The sequence below is a fragment of the Aquarana catesbeiana genome, linkage group LG13 (assembly GCF_042186555.1).
Source record: "Aquarana catesbeiana isolate 2022-GZ linkage group LG13, ASM4218655v1, whole genome shotgun sequence".
Classification (NCBI taxonomy): Eukaryota; Metazoa; Chordata; class Amphibia; order Anura; family Ranidae; genus Aquarana; species Aquarana catesbeiana.
Window position 1 is genome coordinate 48,006,407 of NC_133336.1, and position 17,535 is coordinate 48,023,941.

Here is a 17,535-nt window from a genome sequence, read left to right on the forward strand (position 1 = left end):
ATACATTTAAAAAAAGTTGACACATAAAACCACTAACTTAAGTGATGTATTGACAATTTTTAAATTGTATTGTTATGTATGCTCAACGTGACACTAGATTTTTTTTTTTTTTTTTTTTTTGTAGCCCTGATGAAGAGGGTGAATTCTGGCACCCAAAAAGCATTGGCACTTTTAGATAGTCTATTTTATTGTACATTGAGGTAAATCAAAACCTTCATCACTCTATGAAAACTGGAAGAAAAAAAAAGAAACAATTCAAGAGTGAGGTATTGATGTATCTGCAGTGTGGTAATCTCCCACAATAGGGTGATGTGTTAACAAAATGACCAGTTAATCACTGTATATGCCCTGAGCAGTGACTACACAAATGAATAGTGTATACAGGTGTACCCTTCGAATTTCTGCTCCATGCTGGTCTCAATCTCTCTCCATTCCTTCCATGTTTATTAGATGCAGTATTAAATGATGCCGCCAGAATCCTGCGATTACTTCATGTTGAAGAACTCCGAGAACTTCAGACCAAGATCAACGAAGCGATTGTTGCTGTTCAGTCAATTATTGCTGATCCCAAGACTGACCACAGACTGGGCAAAGTGGGCAGATGAGAACAGTTTATTGGCTCATACTCCACCCCCATACCGGAAACGCCCAGCATGTGGCTCTGAGTCCCCCCCCTTTGTATAGTTGTAACAAGGTAAAATAAAAATCTTCCTGTTTGTTTCACAGCAGCTTCTTCTCAGTCTGTCTTTCTGTGATGATAACCCCCACAGGTTTAAGGATATAGCATTTTCTAAAGCTGTCCTCGAGGGGCCACTAAAAAGGTCATGCTTTCCAGGTCTCTTCGCAGAAACAAAGGGAAAATTAAATAGCATCTCTAAAGCTGGCCATACATTATACAATTTTCTTATTCATTGTTCTTTAGATTTACCTTCACCTATGTAGTGCAAGGGCCTGCCTAGTTACATACAAATTGAAAGTGTGTAGGTTTGACCTCCATATTATATCCTTTTGGTAATTCTACAGAGGAATCGAGTTAGTCCGTTCTTCAATGGTTTGTCCACATCCAATTCACAATAGCAGATTATGACCGGCTCTCTATGGAACCGGTTCACATATCTCTGCTGTGGCTTCAGTGCAAATTTGCACAAGAGCCCTGTGCGTCTTTTGGCCCGTTTCAGATCCAAATTCAGACAAAAAAATTGGGCTAAAATGGTGAACCAGGACGCACCAGCCCCCTGCTGTGAGCCACATGTGGTGATGGTGTGAACCCAGCCTCAATCTCTAGGCCTCAACTTCTACTGGAATTAAATGGCGCAAAGGTTCCAAAGGAGGGGGGGGGGGGGTGTAACACTTGGACACAAGGGAATTAAAGGCTAAGTTCACCTTTTAAAAAAAAAAAAAATTAAAAAATTTGCATTTTTTTTTTTTTTTTTTTTTTTTTTACATTGCATCATATAAAGCATTGCAACCGTGATCAGTAGATCGTGGGTACAATGCCTGGATCTTGCAGACGCTCAGTGAGCAGTCTCCCTGTACCACCAATACAGGCAGGCATTACTGAATGGCAGAAGAATCAATGAACCTCACAGTTTATTGAGAAGTACAAGCCATCCGCCACATTGGTTGATGGTACTTGTAGTATATTCATTAACAGGAAACTGTAAATCAGGGATATGCAATTAGCGGACCTCCAGCTGTTGCAAAACTACAAGTCCCATCATGCCTCTGGATCTCATGCTTGTGGCTCTCGGAGTCTGGCTATGCCTCATGGGAATTGTAGTTCTGCAACAGCTGGAGGTCCACTAATTGCATATCCCTGCTGTAAATGAATGATGCAACTGCACAACCACACAATTTTTAAATTGTGACTGAGTTTGGGGAAAATCTCCCCCATTCACTGACAGAGTGGGGAGTGCTGGTGGCAGGAGGTGGGTGGATAGGAGCAGGTTATGTGCTCCACCCTTAATATGGGTGAACCTTTTAAGCTCCATCCATACTTGTGCAACTCCAAAGCACAACTTTACACTCTCTGGCACAAAGTCGCATCAAAGTAGCGCAGGCACGTTTTCAAAGTCGCTGTGACTTTGCACCAATCTGAATGGGTGCCACTGAAAACAATGGGATGCAACTTTATTTGTCCAGTATGAATAGAGCCTGCATTGTATTGTGCTGTCTCCTGTAAAGCGCTGCGCAAACTTTTGCCTGTATATAAATCCTGTAGAATAATAATGATGCAGTTTCTTGAAAGAGTCACACAAGGTGCTGCTGCACTTGGGTACTTTTCTACCTTTAGAAAGGTTTCAAGCTATATCAGGTTCACTTTAATACCCAACAACCCCCCAAGTCAGTATAAATCCCAATAACTAGCCCAGACTTTGTAAAGGAAAAGGATGTTTTATTGGAATTACCTGTGAAGTGTTTCATTGTACAGCGGTTTCTGAAGGTGTGGGTGGGATACAGTTATTCTATAGTTTGTTGGTTTTGGTATAGGTAGGACACAGCCATATACAGTTAGCTATTTCACAGTAGACATCTTGTTTATAATATGAACTGAAATCTACATATTAAGAGATTAAAAAAAAAAATTTATATAAAAAAAATCGGCACCATTAAAATCTTGAGTTAAAAAAGTAAACACGATACAGATTTAAAATTTAACCTTGTTTTGGCCTGAGAGATTTCCTTATAGATTTTTTTTATTTTTTTGACAATGCCTTTCATATCTCTGCAGCTAAACAGGTTAACGGACGCATCTTATTAATCTTTACAGGCACAAACATTTCTTTAAAAAATACAGTAGTAAAAATTGAGGTAAAAAAAACTTTACACATAAATTTTTTTGGAAGGAAATTTTGTTCATTTTGTTTTTCAATATTTGTGTAGTTTTAAGTCGTCCTTCTGCTTCACGATCCTTCTCAACGGAGCCAGAGGCGACGGGGGAGGAAAGTCCTCCTTAGCAGTATTGGTCTTTTGTTATAGTCACTTCATTTTTTTCCTGCAATACATAAACATGAGAAAATGTCTTTGCCTTTAGAAAAATAATCTGTATGCATACGTAAATAGATAAACCTGACCCAGGTTGTATGGAATGGATCCCATATGTAAAACCCAGCATGATATCTGCTTACAAGTATCAGAATTAGGAACTGTAGTCAGTCATGGTGGGATAGGAGACCCGAGCCACCAGCCAGACCCCCGAATGAAGCCAGAATCGGATTGGATTGGATCGCCGCTGTAGTAACCCGGAAGCAACGACATTTCAGGTTTACTTGGCTGCCAAGAGTGCCGATATAAAAAAAAAAAAAAAAAAATCGAAGGTATTCAAACACGTAGATTTTGAATACTTTGACGTGCAGGAGGAGGGATTTGGGGTCTTTTAGGCCCCCGATCCCTCCATAAAGAGTACCTGTGACTGCCTATTACTGTCACAAGGTATGTTTACATTCCTTGTGACAGCAATAAAAGTGATCAGATATATATATATTTTTTTAAAAGGGACAGTAAAAAACCCCATGCTCGCACACCAAAGAAAATGCATTTGTAAGTTGCGCCCGCAAATGTAAACCATATTCAAATCACACATTTGAGGTATCACTGCGATCATTAGAGCGAGAGCAATAATTCTAGCAAAGAACTACTCTAACTCTAAACTGGTAACCGTTAAACATTTTTAAGTACCATAGTTTGTCGCTATTCCACACGCGTGTGCAATTAAGTGTAACATATAAGGTATCTATCTACACATCATAACATCATCTTTCACAATATGCAAAAAAATTGGGCTAACTTTACCATTTTCTTTTTAAATAAAACGATTTTTTCCCAAAAAAGCGTTTGAAAGACCGCTGCACAAATACCCTGCGACATAAAATATTGCAATGACCGCCATGTTATTCTCTAAGATGTATGTATAATATATTTTTTTTTTATTTGGGGGTTCCAAGTAATTTTCTGGCAAAAAATCCAGATTTTAACTTGTAAATAGCAAGTGTCAGAAATAGGCCTGGTTTTGAAGTGGTTAAACCTTTTGGGGAAAAAAAAAGTCTATTACAAATCAGATTCTTACATTAAGATTATTTTAAGTACTGAACTTGCTTCCCCCCTCCCTTTTAACAAGCTTTATTGCAAGTGATACAAATGCACAAAACTATGGCACATTGTTCTCCACCGTATCCTCGGTTATTGCCCCTACTTGGGAGAAACCTTTAAGACTGCCTACAGTGGTAATAACATTATGTATGTTTTACTGCAAGAATTGACAATTTAAGTTGCAGAGTTGGGTAGGATAGCACTGTACATGAGTCCTAAAGCCTTGTTCAGCAAAGATGTAAGTGCACTAACCTATAGTAATACATCAGAATGAGCTAGTAGTTTGACTTCAGCACAGTGATTTTTCTTTGTTTGGGTCATTACTTAGGGCCATATTTAGAAAGTAATGAATGAGGCTTCGTTCAAAACTAGTGCAACTCCAAAGTCGCCAAATTTCAAGTGCAAGAAAATTACTTAGAAAAAAAAAAAAAAGTATAATGTTTGGGGGTTCTAACACCCTAGAGAATAAAATGGCGGTCATTGCAATACTTTTTGTCACTCCGTATTTGCACAGTAAAGTTAGCCCAATTTTTTTTTCCTATTTGTGAAAGATAATGTTATGCCGAGTAAATTGATACCCAACATGTCACGCTTCAAAATTGCACCCGCTCGTGGAATGGCATCAAACTTTTACCCTCGAAAATCTCCATAGGCGACGTTTAAAAAATTCTACAGGTTGCATGTTTTGAGTTATAGAGGAGGTCTAGGGCTAGAATTATTGCTCTCACTCTACCGATCGCGGCGATACCTCACATGTGTGGTTTGAACACAGTTTTCATATGCGGGCGCTTGTTACGTTTGTGTTTGCTTATGCGTGTGAGCTCGTCGGGACGAGGCGCTTTAAAAAAAAACTACATTTTTTCTTATTTTATTGATTTTAAAACCTAAAAAAAAAAAAAATTTTTTTTTAAATTGGGTAACTTTTATTCCTATTACAAGGAATGTAAGCATTCCTTGTAATCGAAAAAAGCATGACAGGACCTCTTAAATATGAGCTCTGGGGTCAAAAAGACCTCAGGTCTCATATTTGGACTTAAATGCAATTGAAAAAAAAAAAAAGTCATTTGAAAAAATGACAAAAGAAAAAATGTCCCTTTTTTTTAAGAAGTATGGGTAGAAGTGATGTTTTGATGTCGCTTCTGCCCTGCTATGATGTGGGGGCCATCTTGCCCTCACTCGTATCCATACCCAGCTAGGAAGAGGACCCGGTCGCCTCCACCACAATCGACGGCTCCGTTAATCATGGGGGAGGGGTCCCCTCTCCCGCCGCCGATTAAAAATGATCTTGCGGCAAATTCACCGCAGAGAACACCATTATCATAAACCGGACCGCTCACTGAAGAGATGGATATCTCAGTTATGGCAGCTGCTGCCGTTGCCGAGATAACCATCTTTAAAGTGCCGACGTATATATACAGTGGGTGGTCCGGAAGTGGTTAAAATGCATGTACCAGAAAGATTCTCCTGCAGTGAATGTCAGGTTAATTGCTTTTATAAATATCCACCTTAGTGTATTTGAAAAAAAAAAGTTTTACTGATTAGGGTCTTACCTCGTAAATCAAAGTAAAGGGCATCGGATGGGGGAACTAGTCTCTGCCCACCCCAGTACAAAACTCTTCAGCCATGTGCCCATTAGTGTGGCCAGGGTGGGCACATGGACCTATTCATAGATACATGAATCGGGCACAAGCACCAGCAGAATTCTAAAGGGCGTCTATATCACCCTTTTATGAATTCCCCTGTGTATTGCCAGCTCACTTTTTTTTCCCATTGTAGATCAAAAGGTCTTATTTTGCTCCAATATAAAATTTTACAAATCACTGATAGTTTGTGTGTATTATACTGCAGTAAGAAGAAGAAAAATGTTTGTGTCAGTATAGTGTGTAAACTTTAATGCTTTTCTTTTTATTTCTGACCAAATCTGAAGCTTGCACCTGGCCCCTAGTCTCCAGGTTGATACAGGGTGAGGTGCCCTCTGTGTTATTCTGGCGTGCAGCACGTGAGTGGCATGACACAGTCAAACACCTATAATGATCTGTACATTGGCATTATAGCACTGAAGGACCTGCCAGTCCCAAAATGGCATGTTCTGAAATAAAGATGAATCAAAATAGATATCGGGTCCTGATACTTTAACACCACTGTGGACAAAACATTGGATTTTTTTTTTTTTTTTTTTTAAATCGTAGATGCAAACCATCACAAAGAAACGTGTACAAGTACACAATGTGGAGACTCACCAGAAGGACAATATGGATATATTGCTGTTATTCCATAGAGGTGTGATCGCTGTTCTGGGAGATATTCCTCTGTGATCTGTCCGTTTTCTTTATTTATGGATATCACACCGTCCCTGGAAAAGACAGAAGAATTCAGCTACAAAATGCTTTTACACCAGAAACCTAACCCGCATGTGTTATCCTTGCTGCATCATGTCAATGTGAGGCAGGCCAGCTTAGCAAAACATGAAAAAGACTGAAGTCTGATTTAAATGGCAGAAAAGGATGTGAATGGCAAGCAAGTTGAAACCTCATTTGACATGCTAACTGCTTCTCACCCGCGCATTTTGTAAAAGGAAGTTCGGGTGAGAACCCTATTCTGGGAGGACATACATATGACGTCCTCCTGGGAACGACTGATCAGTGTACCAGCTCACTGCTGGCACCATGTGATCGCTATGACCAACCACAGCAGATCACATGACCGTTGTAAACAATGAATGGCTTCCTTTCATTGTACACAATTGTATTGCTAGCTGTGATTGGTTAGTGATCACATTGCACAGACAGGGCCAATCGCAGCCCAGTTGTACCATGTGATTAGCTGTGGCTTATCACAATAATACACAGTGTCGACACACTGTCATTCAGTAATATTTGCTTATAGCAGTAAAATTCACAGAAAATTAGTCTGGAAAAGTGCCCGATATTGAAGTGGTTAAAGGAGAAGTTCACCTGCAATCGGCAGATCACCAGTACAATCTCAGGCTCCTGCTGACTGTCAGTGTAGCTGGCTCTCTGTACCTCCAACATGGGCAGGCAGTTACTGAATGACAGGAAGCATCAATGAACAACCTATCGCACTCACCAGCACCCTGCTAGTTCATTGAGAACTACAAGGAAAGGATGTTGGTACTTGTATTCATTCATTCGCAGAACTCTGTAAATGAATGACATGGACGTGTGGGCGGAGTCCTGCATGGCTGCCTTCTTTTCAAAAATTGTGACAGCGGGTGTGGAGAGAGACTGCAGGAACATGTTCCCAAGGGTGAACTGTTCCTTGAAGTCTGATCTGGTAAGTTTGGAAGTGAATGTATAGGATGATGAATATTACATATCTGCTTGTATCAGTTGTAGGGGTGTCTACTGGGGTCACTGGAAAGCTTTCTGGTTTTACCTGGGTAATATGGCTATACATTGCACCGGTGTTTAAAAAGACACCATTAATTTAACCATTCAGAAAAAAATGACTTTGTGTGTACCCCCAAACCACTGCTAGTTACCTCCATCAATCTACCTCTGCCCCAGTCAGCACAAAATACTTTGTGGGAAGCATGTAAGCTTCTGTGATGCAGAATTTGGGCACTGTTACATGATGGAGGGTGGATGCCATCCCTGCTCCTTCTAGGCTCAGACACCAGCTGATATTTGGTATTTTGGTTGCAGCTGCACAAGAGGAAGGTGTGGTGGGGAGTGCTTGGAGAGGTGGGTTTAAGAAGGACATTGCATAGACAATCACTATAAATTGACAAAGTGGCAGATCTCAATAAAGAAGAATTATGTATACAGTGGGGCAAAAAAGTATTTAGTCAGCCACCAATAGTGCAAGTTCTCCCACTTAAAAAGATGAGAGAGGCCTGTAATTGTCATCATAGGTATACCTCAACTATGAGAGACAAAATGTGGAAACAAATCCAGACAATCACATTGTCTGATTTTTGAAAGAATTTATTTGCAAATTATGGTGGAAAACAAGTATTTGGTCAATATCATAAGTTCATCTCAATACTTTGTTTTTGCCAACAAAGGATATATAACAGAGGTAAAACGTTTTCTATAAGTCTTCACAAGGTTGTCACTAGAGGTCGACCGATATGGGTTTTTCTCTGGCCGATGCCGATATTTAGAAATCACGGTGGCCGATGGCCGATATGTGATGCCGATATATTAGGCCGATTTTTTTTTTTTTTTTCTTTTTCCCCCTTCATCTCATAAAATCTAACAGTTAGACCCCTTTCACACTGGGGCGTTTTTTTAGGCGCTTTTGGGCTAAAAATAGCGCCTGTAAAGTGCCTGTAAAACGGCTTCCCTACAGTCTCAGTGTGATATCCCGAGTGCTTTCACACTGAGGCGATGCGCTGGCAGGATGTCTTTGGAGCGGTGTATACCGCTCCTCCACCACTCCTGCCCATTGAAATGAATGCACACCGCTGCCGAAGCGGCTGCAAAGCGTTTCAGCAGCAGCACTTCAGGGGCGCATTTAACCCCTTCCTTGGCCGCTAGCTGGGTTATAAGCGCCCCGCTAGCAGCCGAATAGCGCCGCTAAAATGACGGTAAAGCGCCGCTAAAACTAACAGCGTTTTACCGTCAACGCCTGCCCGCTCCAGTGTGAAAGCAACCTTAAGTAATAAGTGATACAGAAAATTTTTTACATTTAAACATTTATTGAACAAAACAAACCTCCAATCAGTTCACTTGTATGTATAATTTAGATTAAAAAAAAAAAACTATATCTTAAATATTAAATACACAAAAACAGGTAACCAAAACTTTTGGACGAAAAAAAATGGGCTAACTTTACTGCTTATTTATTTATTTTTTTTTTAATTAGTGTATTTTATTTTAAAAAATTGCGTTTGAAAGACCGCTGCGCAAATACCGTGTGACATAAAATATTGCAACAACCGCTATTTTATTCCCTAGGGTCTCCGCTAAAAAAAATATATATAATGTTTGGGGGTTCCAAGTGATTTTCAAGCAGAAAATACTGAATTTTTACTTGTAAGCAACAAATGTCAAAAAAGATTTAGTCTTTAAATGGTTAAACTGAGAACTTCTACACACGGAGTTCAGTCTATTGATAAAAGAACCCAAAGAGATACAAATGTATCTTCTTATCAGACTTGGCAGGCTGCCCAGAGGAGGAGAAAAGAAACCTTCAGACAACTTGCAATTGACTTCTATTACAGAAGTCATTTGCAAGTCCCACTGAAGTTATAATCGGCTTTTTTTATCAGCACAATCGGCTGATGCGATTAAGTAAAAAAAGCCAAATATCAGCCGATATATCGGTCGACCTCTAGTTGTCGCACACTGTTGCTGGTATGTTGGCCCATTCCTCCATGCAGATCTCCTCTAGAGCAGTGATGGTTTGGGGCTGTGGCTGGGCAACATGGACTTTCAACTCCCTACAAAGGTTTTCTATGGGGTTGAGATCTGGAGACTGGCTAGGCCACTCCAGGACCTTGAAATGCTTCTTATGAAGCCACTCCTTCGTTGCCCGGGCAGTGTGTTTGGGATCATTGTCATGCTGAAAGACCCAGCCACGTTTCATCTTCAATGCCCTTGCTGATGTGAGGAGGTTTGCACTCAAAATCTCACGATACATGGCCCCATTCATTCTTTCATGTACATGGATCAGTCATCCTGTTCCCTTTGCAGAGAAACAGCCCCAAAGCATGATGTTGCCACCCCCATGCTTCACAGTAGGTATGGTGTTCTTTGGTTGCAACTCAGCATTCTCTCTCCTCCAAACACGACGAGTTGTGTTTCTACCAAACAGTTCTACTTTGGTTTCATCTGACCATATGACATTCTCCAAATCCTCTTCTGGATCATCCAAATGCTCTCTAGCAAACCTCAGACGGGCCCGGACATGTACTGGCTTAAGCAGGGGGACACGTCTGGCACTGTAGGATCTGAGTCCCTGGCAGAGTAGTGTGTTACTGATGGTAACCTTTGTTACGTTGGTCCCAGCTCTATGCAGGTCATTCACTAGGTCCCCCTGTGTGGTTCTGGGATTTTTGCTCAGCGTTCTTGTGATCATTTTGACCCCACGGGGTGAGATCTTGCGTGGAGCCCCAGATCGAGGGAGATTATCAGTGGTCTTGTATGTCTTCCATTTTCTAATTATTGCTCCCACAGTTGATTTCTTCACACCAAGCTGCTTGCCTATTGCAGATTCAGTCTTCCCAGCCTGGTGCAGGTCTACAATTTTGTTTCTGGTGTCCTTCAACAGATCTTTGGTCTTCACCGTAGTGGAGTTTGGAGTGCGACTGTTTGAGGTTGTGGACAGGTGTCTTTTATACTGATAACAAGTTCAAACAGGTGCCATTAATACAGGTAATGAGTGGAGGACAGAGGAGCTTCTTAAAGAAGAAGATACAGGTCTGTGAGAGCCAGAAATCTTGCTTGTTTGTAGGTGACTAAATACTTATTTTCCACCATAATTTGCAAATAAATTCTTTCAAAAATCAGACAGACAATGTGATTGTCTGGATTTGTTTCCACATTTTGTCTCTCATAGTTGAGGTATACCTATGATGACAATTACAGGCCTCTCTCATCTTTTTAAGTGGGAGAACTTGCACAATTGGTGGCTGACTAAATACTTTTTTGCCCCACTGTATCATACCTGGCCGATGCCCCTGGAAGTAGACATGACTATTCCTGTGACTTGCTTCCAGGTCCCGTGCTGAGCAGCTGCCTTATAACACGATTGGCTGCGCGGCACGAGTGCCATTCATAGAATGTTTTGTTATTTCTGAATGAATGCAAAGCATTCTCTGATTGGAAAAGGTGGAGAGGCAGAGAGGTGATGTCACATAAGTGCACAAACCCTTACCCCTGAGATAATAATTGAATTATCCCTCCATCATCTGCCCAAACATTTAAATACTAGTTATGGGTGAACTGACCCCTTAAAGTGGAATCTAATGCTAAATCTACTCTTAGCCACATTCTAAAACTAATATAGACCTATAAAGAGAAGATCGCTGTACTTACCTTTTCTGAAGCCGATCCGGTCTCCAGCAGTAGATGCTGTGTGAAGGAGAGAACCGACAACGGCTGTGAAGTGACATCACCCAAAGACTTACTAAGGGACTTCCGTTGTCGGCTCTTTTCTGCACACACTGAAAGCCGCTGCTGACAGCTCAGCGTGGGACCAGACCGGAGCAGCTGCAGAACTGGCAAGTATAGTGATTTCTATTTACAGGACCAGATAGATTAGGTTTAGAATGTGGCAGAGAGTAGGTTTTGGCTGAATTTCCACTTTAATGTGAACCTGTCAGGTAGATTGGTATACTTTCTTTTAATCTAAAGCACCATTATAGATTTTTTTTTTTTTTTCTTTTTAAATGCCTAGGAATTATGTTAAAACACAGGGCCTAGACATCTGCCTGACTTACCACAAAGGTTCTGACACTGAGCCATTAAATGTTGGGGTTCAGGCAATGTCAGCCAGAAGGCCCTGTACTGGACAGACTAAAAATTTTAAAGGAATTGGACACAAATAAATCCTTTACTCTAAGGGCCGGGTAACACCTGACACACTGCAACTCCGTGTGGTGCAATTTTCAACCCATTCATCTAAAATAACACTAGTTTGCAGCAAAAGTAGTGTATGCACTAAAAGCACACTGCATCAGATTACATGGTAGTGCAGTATCATGCAATCTGCTACAAGCAAACACACTGCATTTGCAAGCTGCAATTGGGGCGTTGTTTATTTTATGACACCCAGTGCATTTTGAATGCAGTGTGGAAAATGCACACAAACTGTTGGTTTCCCGCACTGTGTTCTGGTGTGAACGAGCCCTAAATCAATTGGAAGTAATGGTCCTTTCTTACCTCCTCCAGTCCGTGTGGTAGAAGTGATTGGCGAAGCCCACAACACTGAAGGGATAATTGAGGTTACTCTGTATCACTCGCCGTCCACTTCCATTGGAAAGAATACATTCTAGTTTCTTAGTTCCTGGGGAAAAAATAAAAAATAAATCACCATGAACAAAACGCAGCATACTAGGTATTCCTTAATGGTAAACCTGAGTAATGGCTGAGTGCATTTAGCATCCATTGATCACACTACTTGTGTACCCACTTGTAAAAAAAAAAAAAATACTGCTACAGTTATGAAAAAAGGAGTCTGTTTAAGCTCCCTTTCACATGAAGGGTCCAGTCAGGTCTGCCTGTCAGTTTTTCAGGCGGACCTGATTGGATCCTCCATTCATCCCTATAGACTGGCAGGTGTAAACGAACTTGTGTCCCTTTACACCACCTACGTCCAATCCGTCAATAAAGAATAAAAAAAATTGTAAGGGTATCTGTAGGGAGATTGGAGGGCAGTCGAATGTAAAACGGACAATTAAGTCTGTTTACACCTGACTGCCCATAGAGTAACGCCGGCTCTGTTTGATTCTGCTCTGCAGAAATTGAGCAGACACAGGCCTGTCATCCACCTGCTCTGATCAGCGAACAGATCCCCTGCTTATCTATGTGGAGTCTGCCCCCATCCAAAAGGAGCCTAAAGCCAGTCATAGATGAAGAGATTTTCTTTCCTGCAAACTAAAGAAAATTACTTTATTCCCCCAATCAACACAGTCAGCGTTGATGGGGAATCCCTCCCATGAAGCTATTGTGTACTCTGACAAAACAAAAACAAAAAACTGGCCACTGCCCCCACAGCAAGGAGCACATGGAGGGGCATATACATGTAAGACAAAAACAATTCAATAGCTCAACTCACCAACCAGTCTGCTGACCAACCAAATTAAGCTGTCTAACTGTCTATTAAAAGCAGGGGTTTAGTTAGCAAACGCATGTGAAAGCTGCAAGGCCTCGTCATGGCACCCTGTGTGGCTTGCAGTCCTAACACTACAAATTTATAAGTGTCTCCACAGTGGAAGCACATGCATGGAATGGATAGATGTGGGGCAGGTCAGCAGACTAGTTGGTGAGTTGAACTATGTATATGTCCCTCCATGTGCTCCTTGCTGTGAAGGCCAGTTATAGGTGGGGGCAGTGGCCAGTTTTTTTGTTACTGTTCGTATATATGGTCCGGGGACACACTGCACCTTTGCTGCCACTGTGCTCTTGCTGGGTGTCCAGTGTCCTCCTGTTCCTTTAAGGGGGCTTGGGCTGCCTCCAGGCTTACCTGCCCCACATCTATCCATTCCATGTATGTGCTTCCAAGGCCGTGACGAGGCCTTGCAGCTTTCACATGCGTTTGCAAATGTGTGCTAACTAAACCCCTGCTTTTAACAGACGGTTAGACTGGTTAATTTGGTTGGTCAGCAGACTGGTTGGTGAGTTGAGCTATGGAATTGTTTTTGTCTTACATATTGTGTTCTCTGGGCAGGGGGAGCCGTCCCATTCGGGAGAACACAGGGATTATTGCTAGCGGCTATAGCTGCTAGCAATGATCGCAGGAAAAATCAGACAGGCTGGTTGTACCCAAGTTTATCGCTCAACTTGAGTATAATCAGGCTGCCCATACATGGTAACAGTAGCATACAATCTGGGTCACAACAAGCTATGACTCATGGGGGTTGATTTACTAAAACTGGAGCGTGAAATATCTGGTCGAGCTCTGCATAGAAAGAGAAAAAATAATCTGTTTTTATTTTTGGTCAAAGCTTAATTGAACATGTTAGAAGCTGATTGGCTACCATGCAGAGCTGCACCAGATTTTGCACTCTGCGGTTTTAGTAAATCAGCCCCATGGGGTCAGGTGTAGATCTGAAATGTGTTGCCGGATCAGTTTTATCCTTCAAGTTTATATCTAGGTAATCAAGCCTTGAAAAAAGGGTTTGCAAGTCTGCTGGATTCTGCTTACTTGCATTTGCAGGGTTATCCCTCTTCATTCAGAATGGCTACAACAGATTCAGTCTAAACCTAAATCAGCAGCCAAGTAAATGGTTAAGTTAAAAAAATAGTGTAGAAGACGAGAACAGTATATAAATAAAAGTACCTGCATCTGCCCAACATATTTGTTTGGAGAAAGGATCAAATGTCAGTCCATTGGGTAAGCCAAGATTATCATTGACCAGAATCCTCCTGTTTGAGCCGTCTACGTAAGAGGTTTCGATCTTTGGAGCTTCCCTGTTCCAGTCTGTCCAGTACAGGTTCCTGTGGGGGTGAGACAGAGAGAGCAATAAGTATCTGTGTTATATTTCAATCCACCTCTTCCTCTGTCCACAAATAATAAAGAGTTATTGAAAAAAAAAAAAAGCGTTTGAAAGAATTTATATGATAATATATATATTATTATTTCAGGTACTTGTATAGCGCCGTCAATTTACGCAGCGCTAGATATATTATATTGTGCATTCACATCAGTCCCTACCCTCAAGGTGCTTACAATCTAAGGTCCCTAACTCACATTCCTACATATACATACTAGGGCCAATTTAGACAGGATCCAATTAACCTACCAGCATGTCTTTGGAATATATATATATATATATAAAAATAAAACAATGGAGAATTAAAAAGGCACAGTCCACCTTTTGCAAAAAAATAATTCACCCAAATAAAACAATACATTTATTCATTGTTTGCATTCAGGCCTGCACTGCAGCCACACAGCACAGGTTCCTGCAATTGCTTATCTCCAGCCCCAGGTCTGTAGGGGAGGTGTGGACCTTCTGGGGCTGAAGGAGGTAAACAATGCTCTACAAATGTAGTGACATCATGTGCCGCCGGTGTGATCTGGGATTTCCCCTGCCATAGTGACAGAAGGGACTTGCAGTCTTCAAATCCAGAGATTTCCGCAGTAAGAAACACCCTGAAATTCAGGTAAGTGGAGAACGGGGCATTTTAGGGGGTGTTAGGGAAGGTGACCATAGTTCATGTTATACCATACATTACTAATCCAAAGAAGCTGAAACTTGCGAATTTGCTTATCCAACAATCACGTTTTAGCAAAAATCCAGTTGCTACACATGGCCAATCACCTTGTTATCTAACAGTCATGTGGCAAAGGTACCATTAACTTTGACAAATTAAAAGTCTTTATGGCTTGAATAAATGAACTCTACACAATGGACAGTGTACCTTCATTGAATGGCCAGTGCTACTTACCCTCGTACAGCGTCCACAGTGATGGCACGAGGATTCACCAGGTTTGTGTCAAACAGGGTTTTCCTGAATGTTCCATCCAGCCGCGCGCTCTCAATTTTATCAGTGCCGCTGTCAGTCCAGAACATAGTTTTCCGCAGATAATCGATGGCCAGGCCTTCCGGACTCATCAGATCTAAGATAAAAACATAACAAAAAGCTTAAATTGTGGAAATGTAACACCGCGTGTATGTCTCATAAATCACACACACTAAAAATTAGATATACTGAACCTATGACATGGTAACTCTGCAAATCTGTGTACAAGAATATGTCAATTCTGCCGAGCTTTTTAAGCAGAAGTGCCTTTAATCTGGCTATAAACATTCACAGGAACGGTGCCCTGTGCTGTAGGAATAATAATTTTCCCAACTTTGAACAAGAAACGCACAGCTGTGTAAGAGTTCCAAGTTCTCAAATGTTAGCTCCAGGTCTCTCCCAATGATCAGGAGCCAATCCATGTCATTCCAGATCATCTGATCGCCTTTACAGTCAATTTTATTGATCACATACAGACTAGTTAGTGGTTTATTCACAAAATAAACCATTAGCCTGCAGATGTGTCTGCTGCCTGAAGGTGGCAGTGTGCCTCTAATACCACAATAGACGCAATTACAAAAATCAAAAGAATTTAAATATACAGTGGGGACGGAAAGTATTCAGACCCCCTTACATTTTTCACTCTTTGTTACATTGCAGCCATTTGCTAAAATCATTTAAGTTCATTTTTTTTCCTCATTAATGTACACATAGCACCCCATATTGACAGAAAAACACAGAATTGTTGACATTTTTGCAGATTTATTAAAAAAGAAAAACTGAAATATCACATGGTCCTAAGTATTCAGACCCTTTGATCAGTATTTAGTAGAAGCACCCTTTTGATCTAATACAGCCATGAGTCTTTTTGGGAAAGATGCAACAAGTTTTTCACACCTGGATTTGGGGATCCTCTGCCATTCCTCCTTGCAGATCCTCTCCAGTTCTGTCAGGTTGGATGGTAAACGTTGGTGGACAGCCATTTTTAGGTCTCTCCAGAGATGCACAATTGGGTTTAAGTCAGGGCTCTGGCTGGACCATTCAAGAACAGTCACGGAGTTGTTGTGAAGCCACTCCTTTGTTATTTTAGCTGTGTGCTTAGGGTCATTGTCTTGTTGGAAGGTAAACCTTCGGCCCAGTCTGAGGTCCTGAGCACTCTGGAGAAGGTTTTCATCCAGGATATCCCTGTACTTGGCCACATTCATCTTTCCCTCGATTGCAACCAATCGTTCTGTCCCTGCAGCTGAAAAACACCCCCACAGCATGATGCTGCCACCACCAGGCTTCACTGTTGGGACTGTATTGGACAGGTGATGAGCAGTGCCTGGTTTTCTCCACACATACCGCTTAGAATTAAGGTCAAAAAGTTCTATCTTGGTCTCATCAGACCAGAGAATCTTATTTCTCACCATCTTGGAGTCCTTCAGGTGTTTTTTTAGCAAACTCCATGCAGGCTTTCATGTGTCTTGCACTGAGGAGAGGCTTCCGTCAGGCCACTCTGCCATTAAAGCCCCTACTGGTGGAGGGCTACAGTGATGGTTGACTTTCTACAACTTTGTCCCATCTCCCGACTGCATCTCTGGAGCTCAGCCACAGTGATCTTTGGGTTCTTCTTTACCTCTCTCACCAAGGCTCTTCTCCCCCGATAGCTCAGTTTGGCCGGACGGCCAGCTCTAGGAAGGGTTCTGGTCGTCCCAAACGTCTTCCATTGAAGGATTATGGAGGCCACTGTGCTCTTAGGAACCTTAAGTGCAGCAGAAATTTTTTGTAACCTTGGCCAGATCTGTGCCTTGCCACAATTCTGTCTCTGAGCTCTTCAGGCAGTTCATTTGACCTCATGATTCTCATTTGCTCTGACATGCACTGTGAGCTGTAAGGTCTTATATAGACAGGTGTGTGGCTTTCCTAATCAAGTCCGATCAGTATAATCAAACACAGCTGGACTTAAATGAAGGTGTAGAACCATCTCAAGGATTATCAGAAGAAATGGACAGCACCTGAATTAAATATATGAGTGTCACAGCAAAGGGTCTGAATACTTAGGACCATGCGATATTTCAGTTTTTCTTTTTTAATAAATCTGCAAAAATGTCAACAATTCTGTTTTTTTCTGTGAATATGGGATGCTGTGTGTACATTAATGAGAAAAAAATGAACTTAAATGATTTTAGCAAATGGCTGCAATATAACAAAGAGTGAAAAATTTAAGGGGGTCTGAATACTTTCTGTCCCCACTGTAAATTCACAGCTTACAATAAAAAAAAGCTGAGTCAGTATTAATAAAACAATT

The 17,535-nt window shown here is 41.3% G+C and overlaps 2 protein-coding genes across 2 annotated transcripts in view; one reads left to right on the plus strand and one right to left on the minus strand.

The window, feature by feature from the left end:
* RTRAF (RNA transcription, translation and transport factor) overlaps positions 1-728 on the plus strand; it is a 34,358-nt gene extending 33,630 nt beyond the window's left edge. The window contains exon 8 of the mRNA XM_073610400.1: positions 451-728. Within this exon, the coding sequence (XP_073466501.1) occupies positions 451-605 (155 nt within the window). The 3' untranslated portion in view covers positions 606-728. The remainder of the gene's footprint in view (positions 1-450) is intronic.
* Positions 729-2,374: 1,646 nt separating this feature from the next.
* Positions 2,375-17,535, minus strand: part of NID2 (nidogen 2) — a 119,906-nt gene continuing 104,745 nt past the window's right edge. The window contains 5 exon segments of the mRNA XM_073609210.1: positions 2,375-2,995; positions 6,330-6,442; positions 11,940-12,063; positions 14,059-14,216; positions 15,171-15,342. Coding sequence (XP_073465311.1) covers positions 2,985-2,995; positions 6,330-6,442; positions 11,940-12,063; positions 14,059-14,216; positions 15,171-15,342 — 578 coding nt within the window. The 3' untranslated portion in view covers positions 2,375-2,984.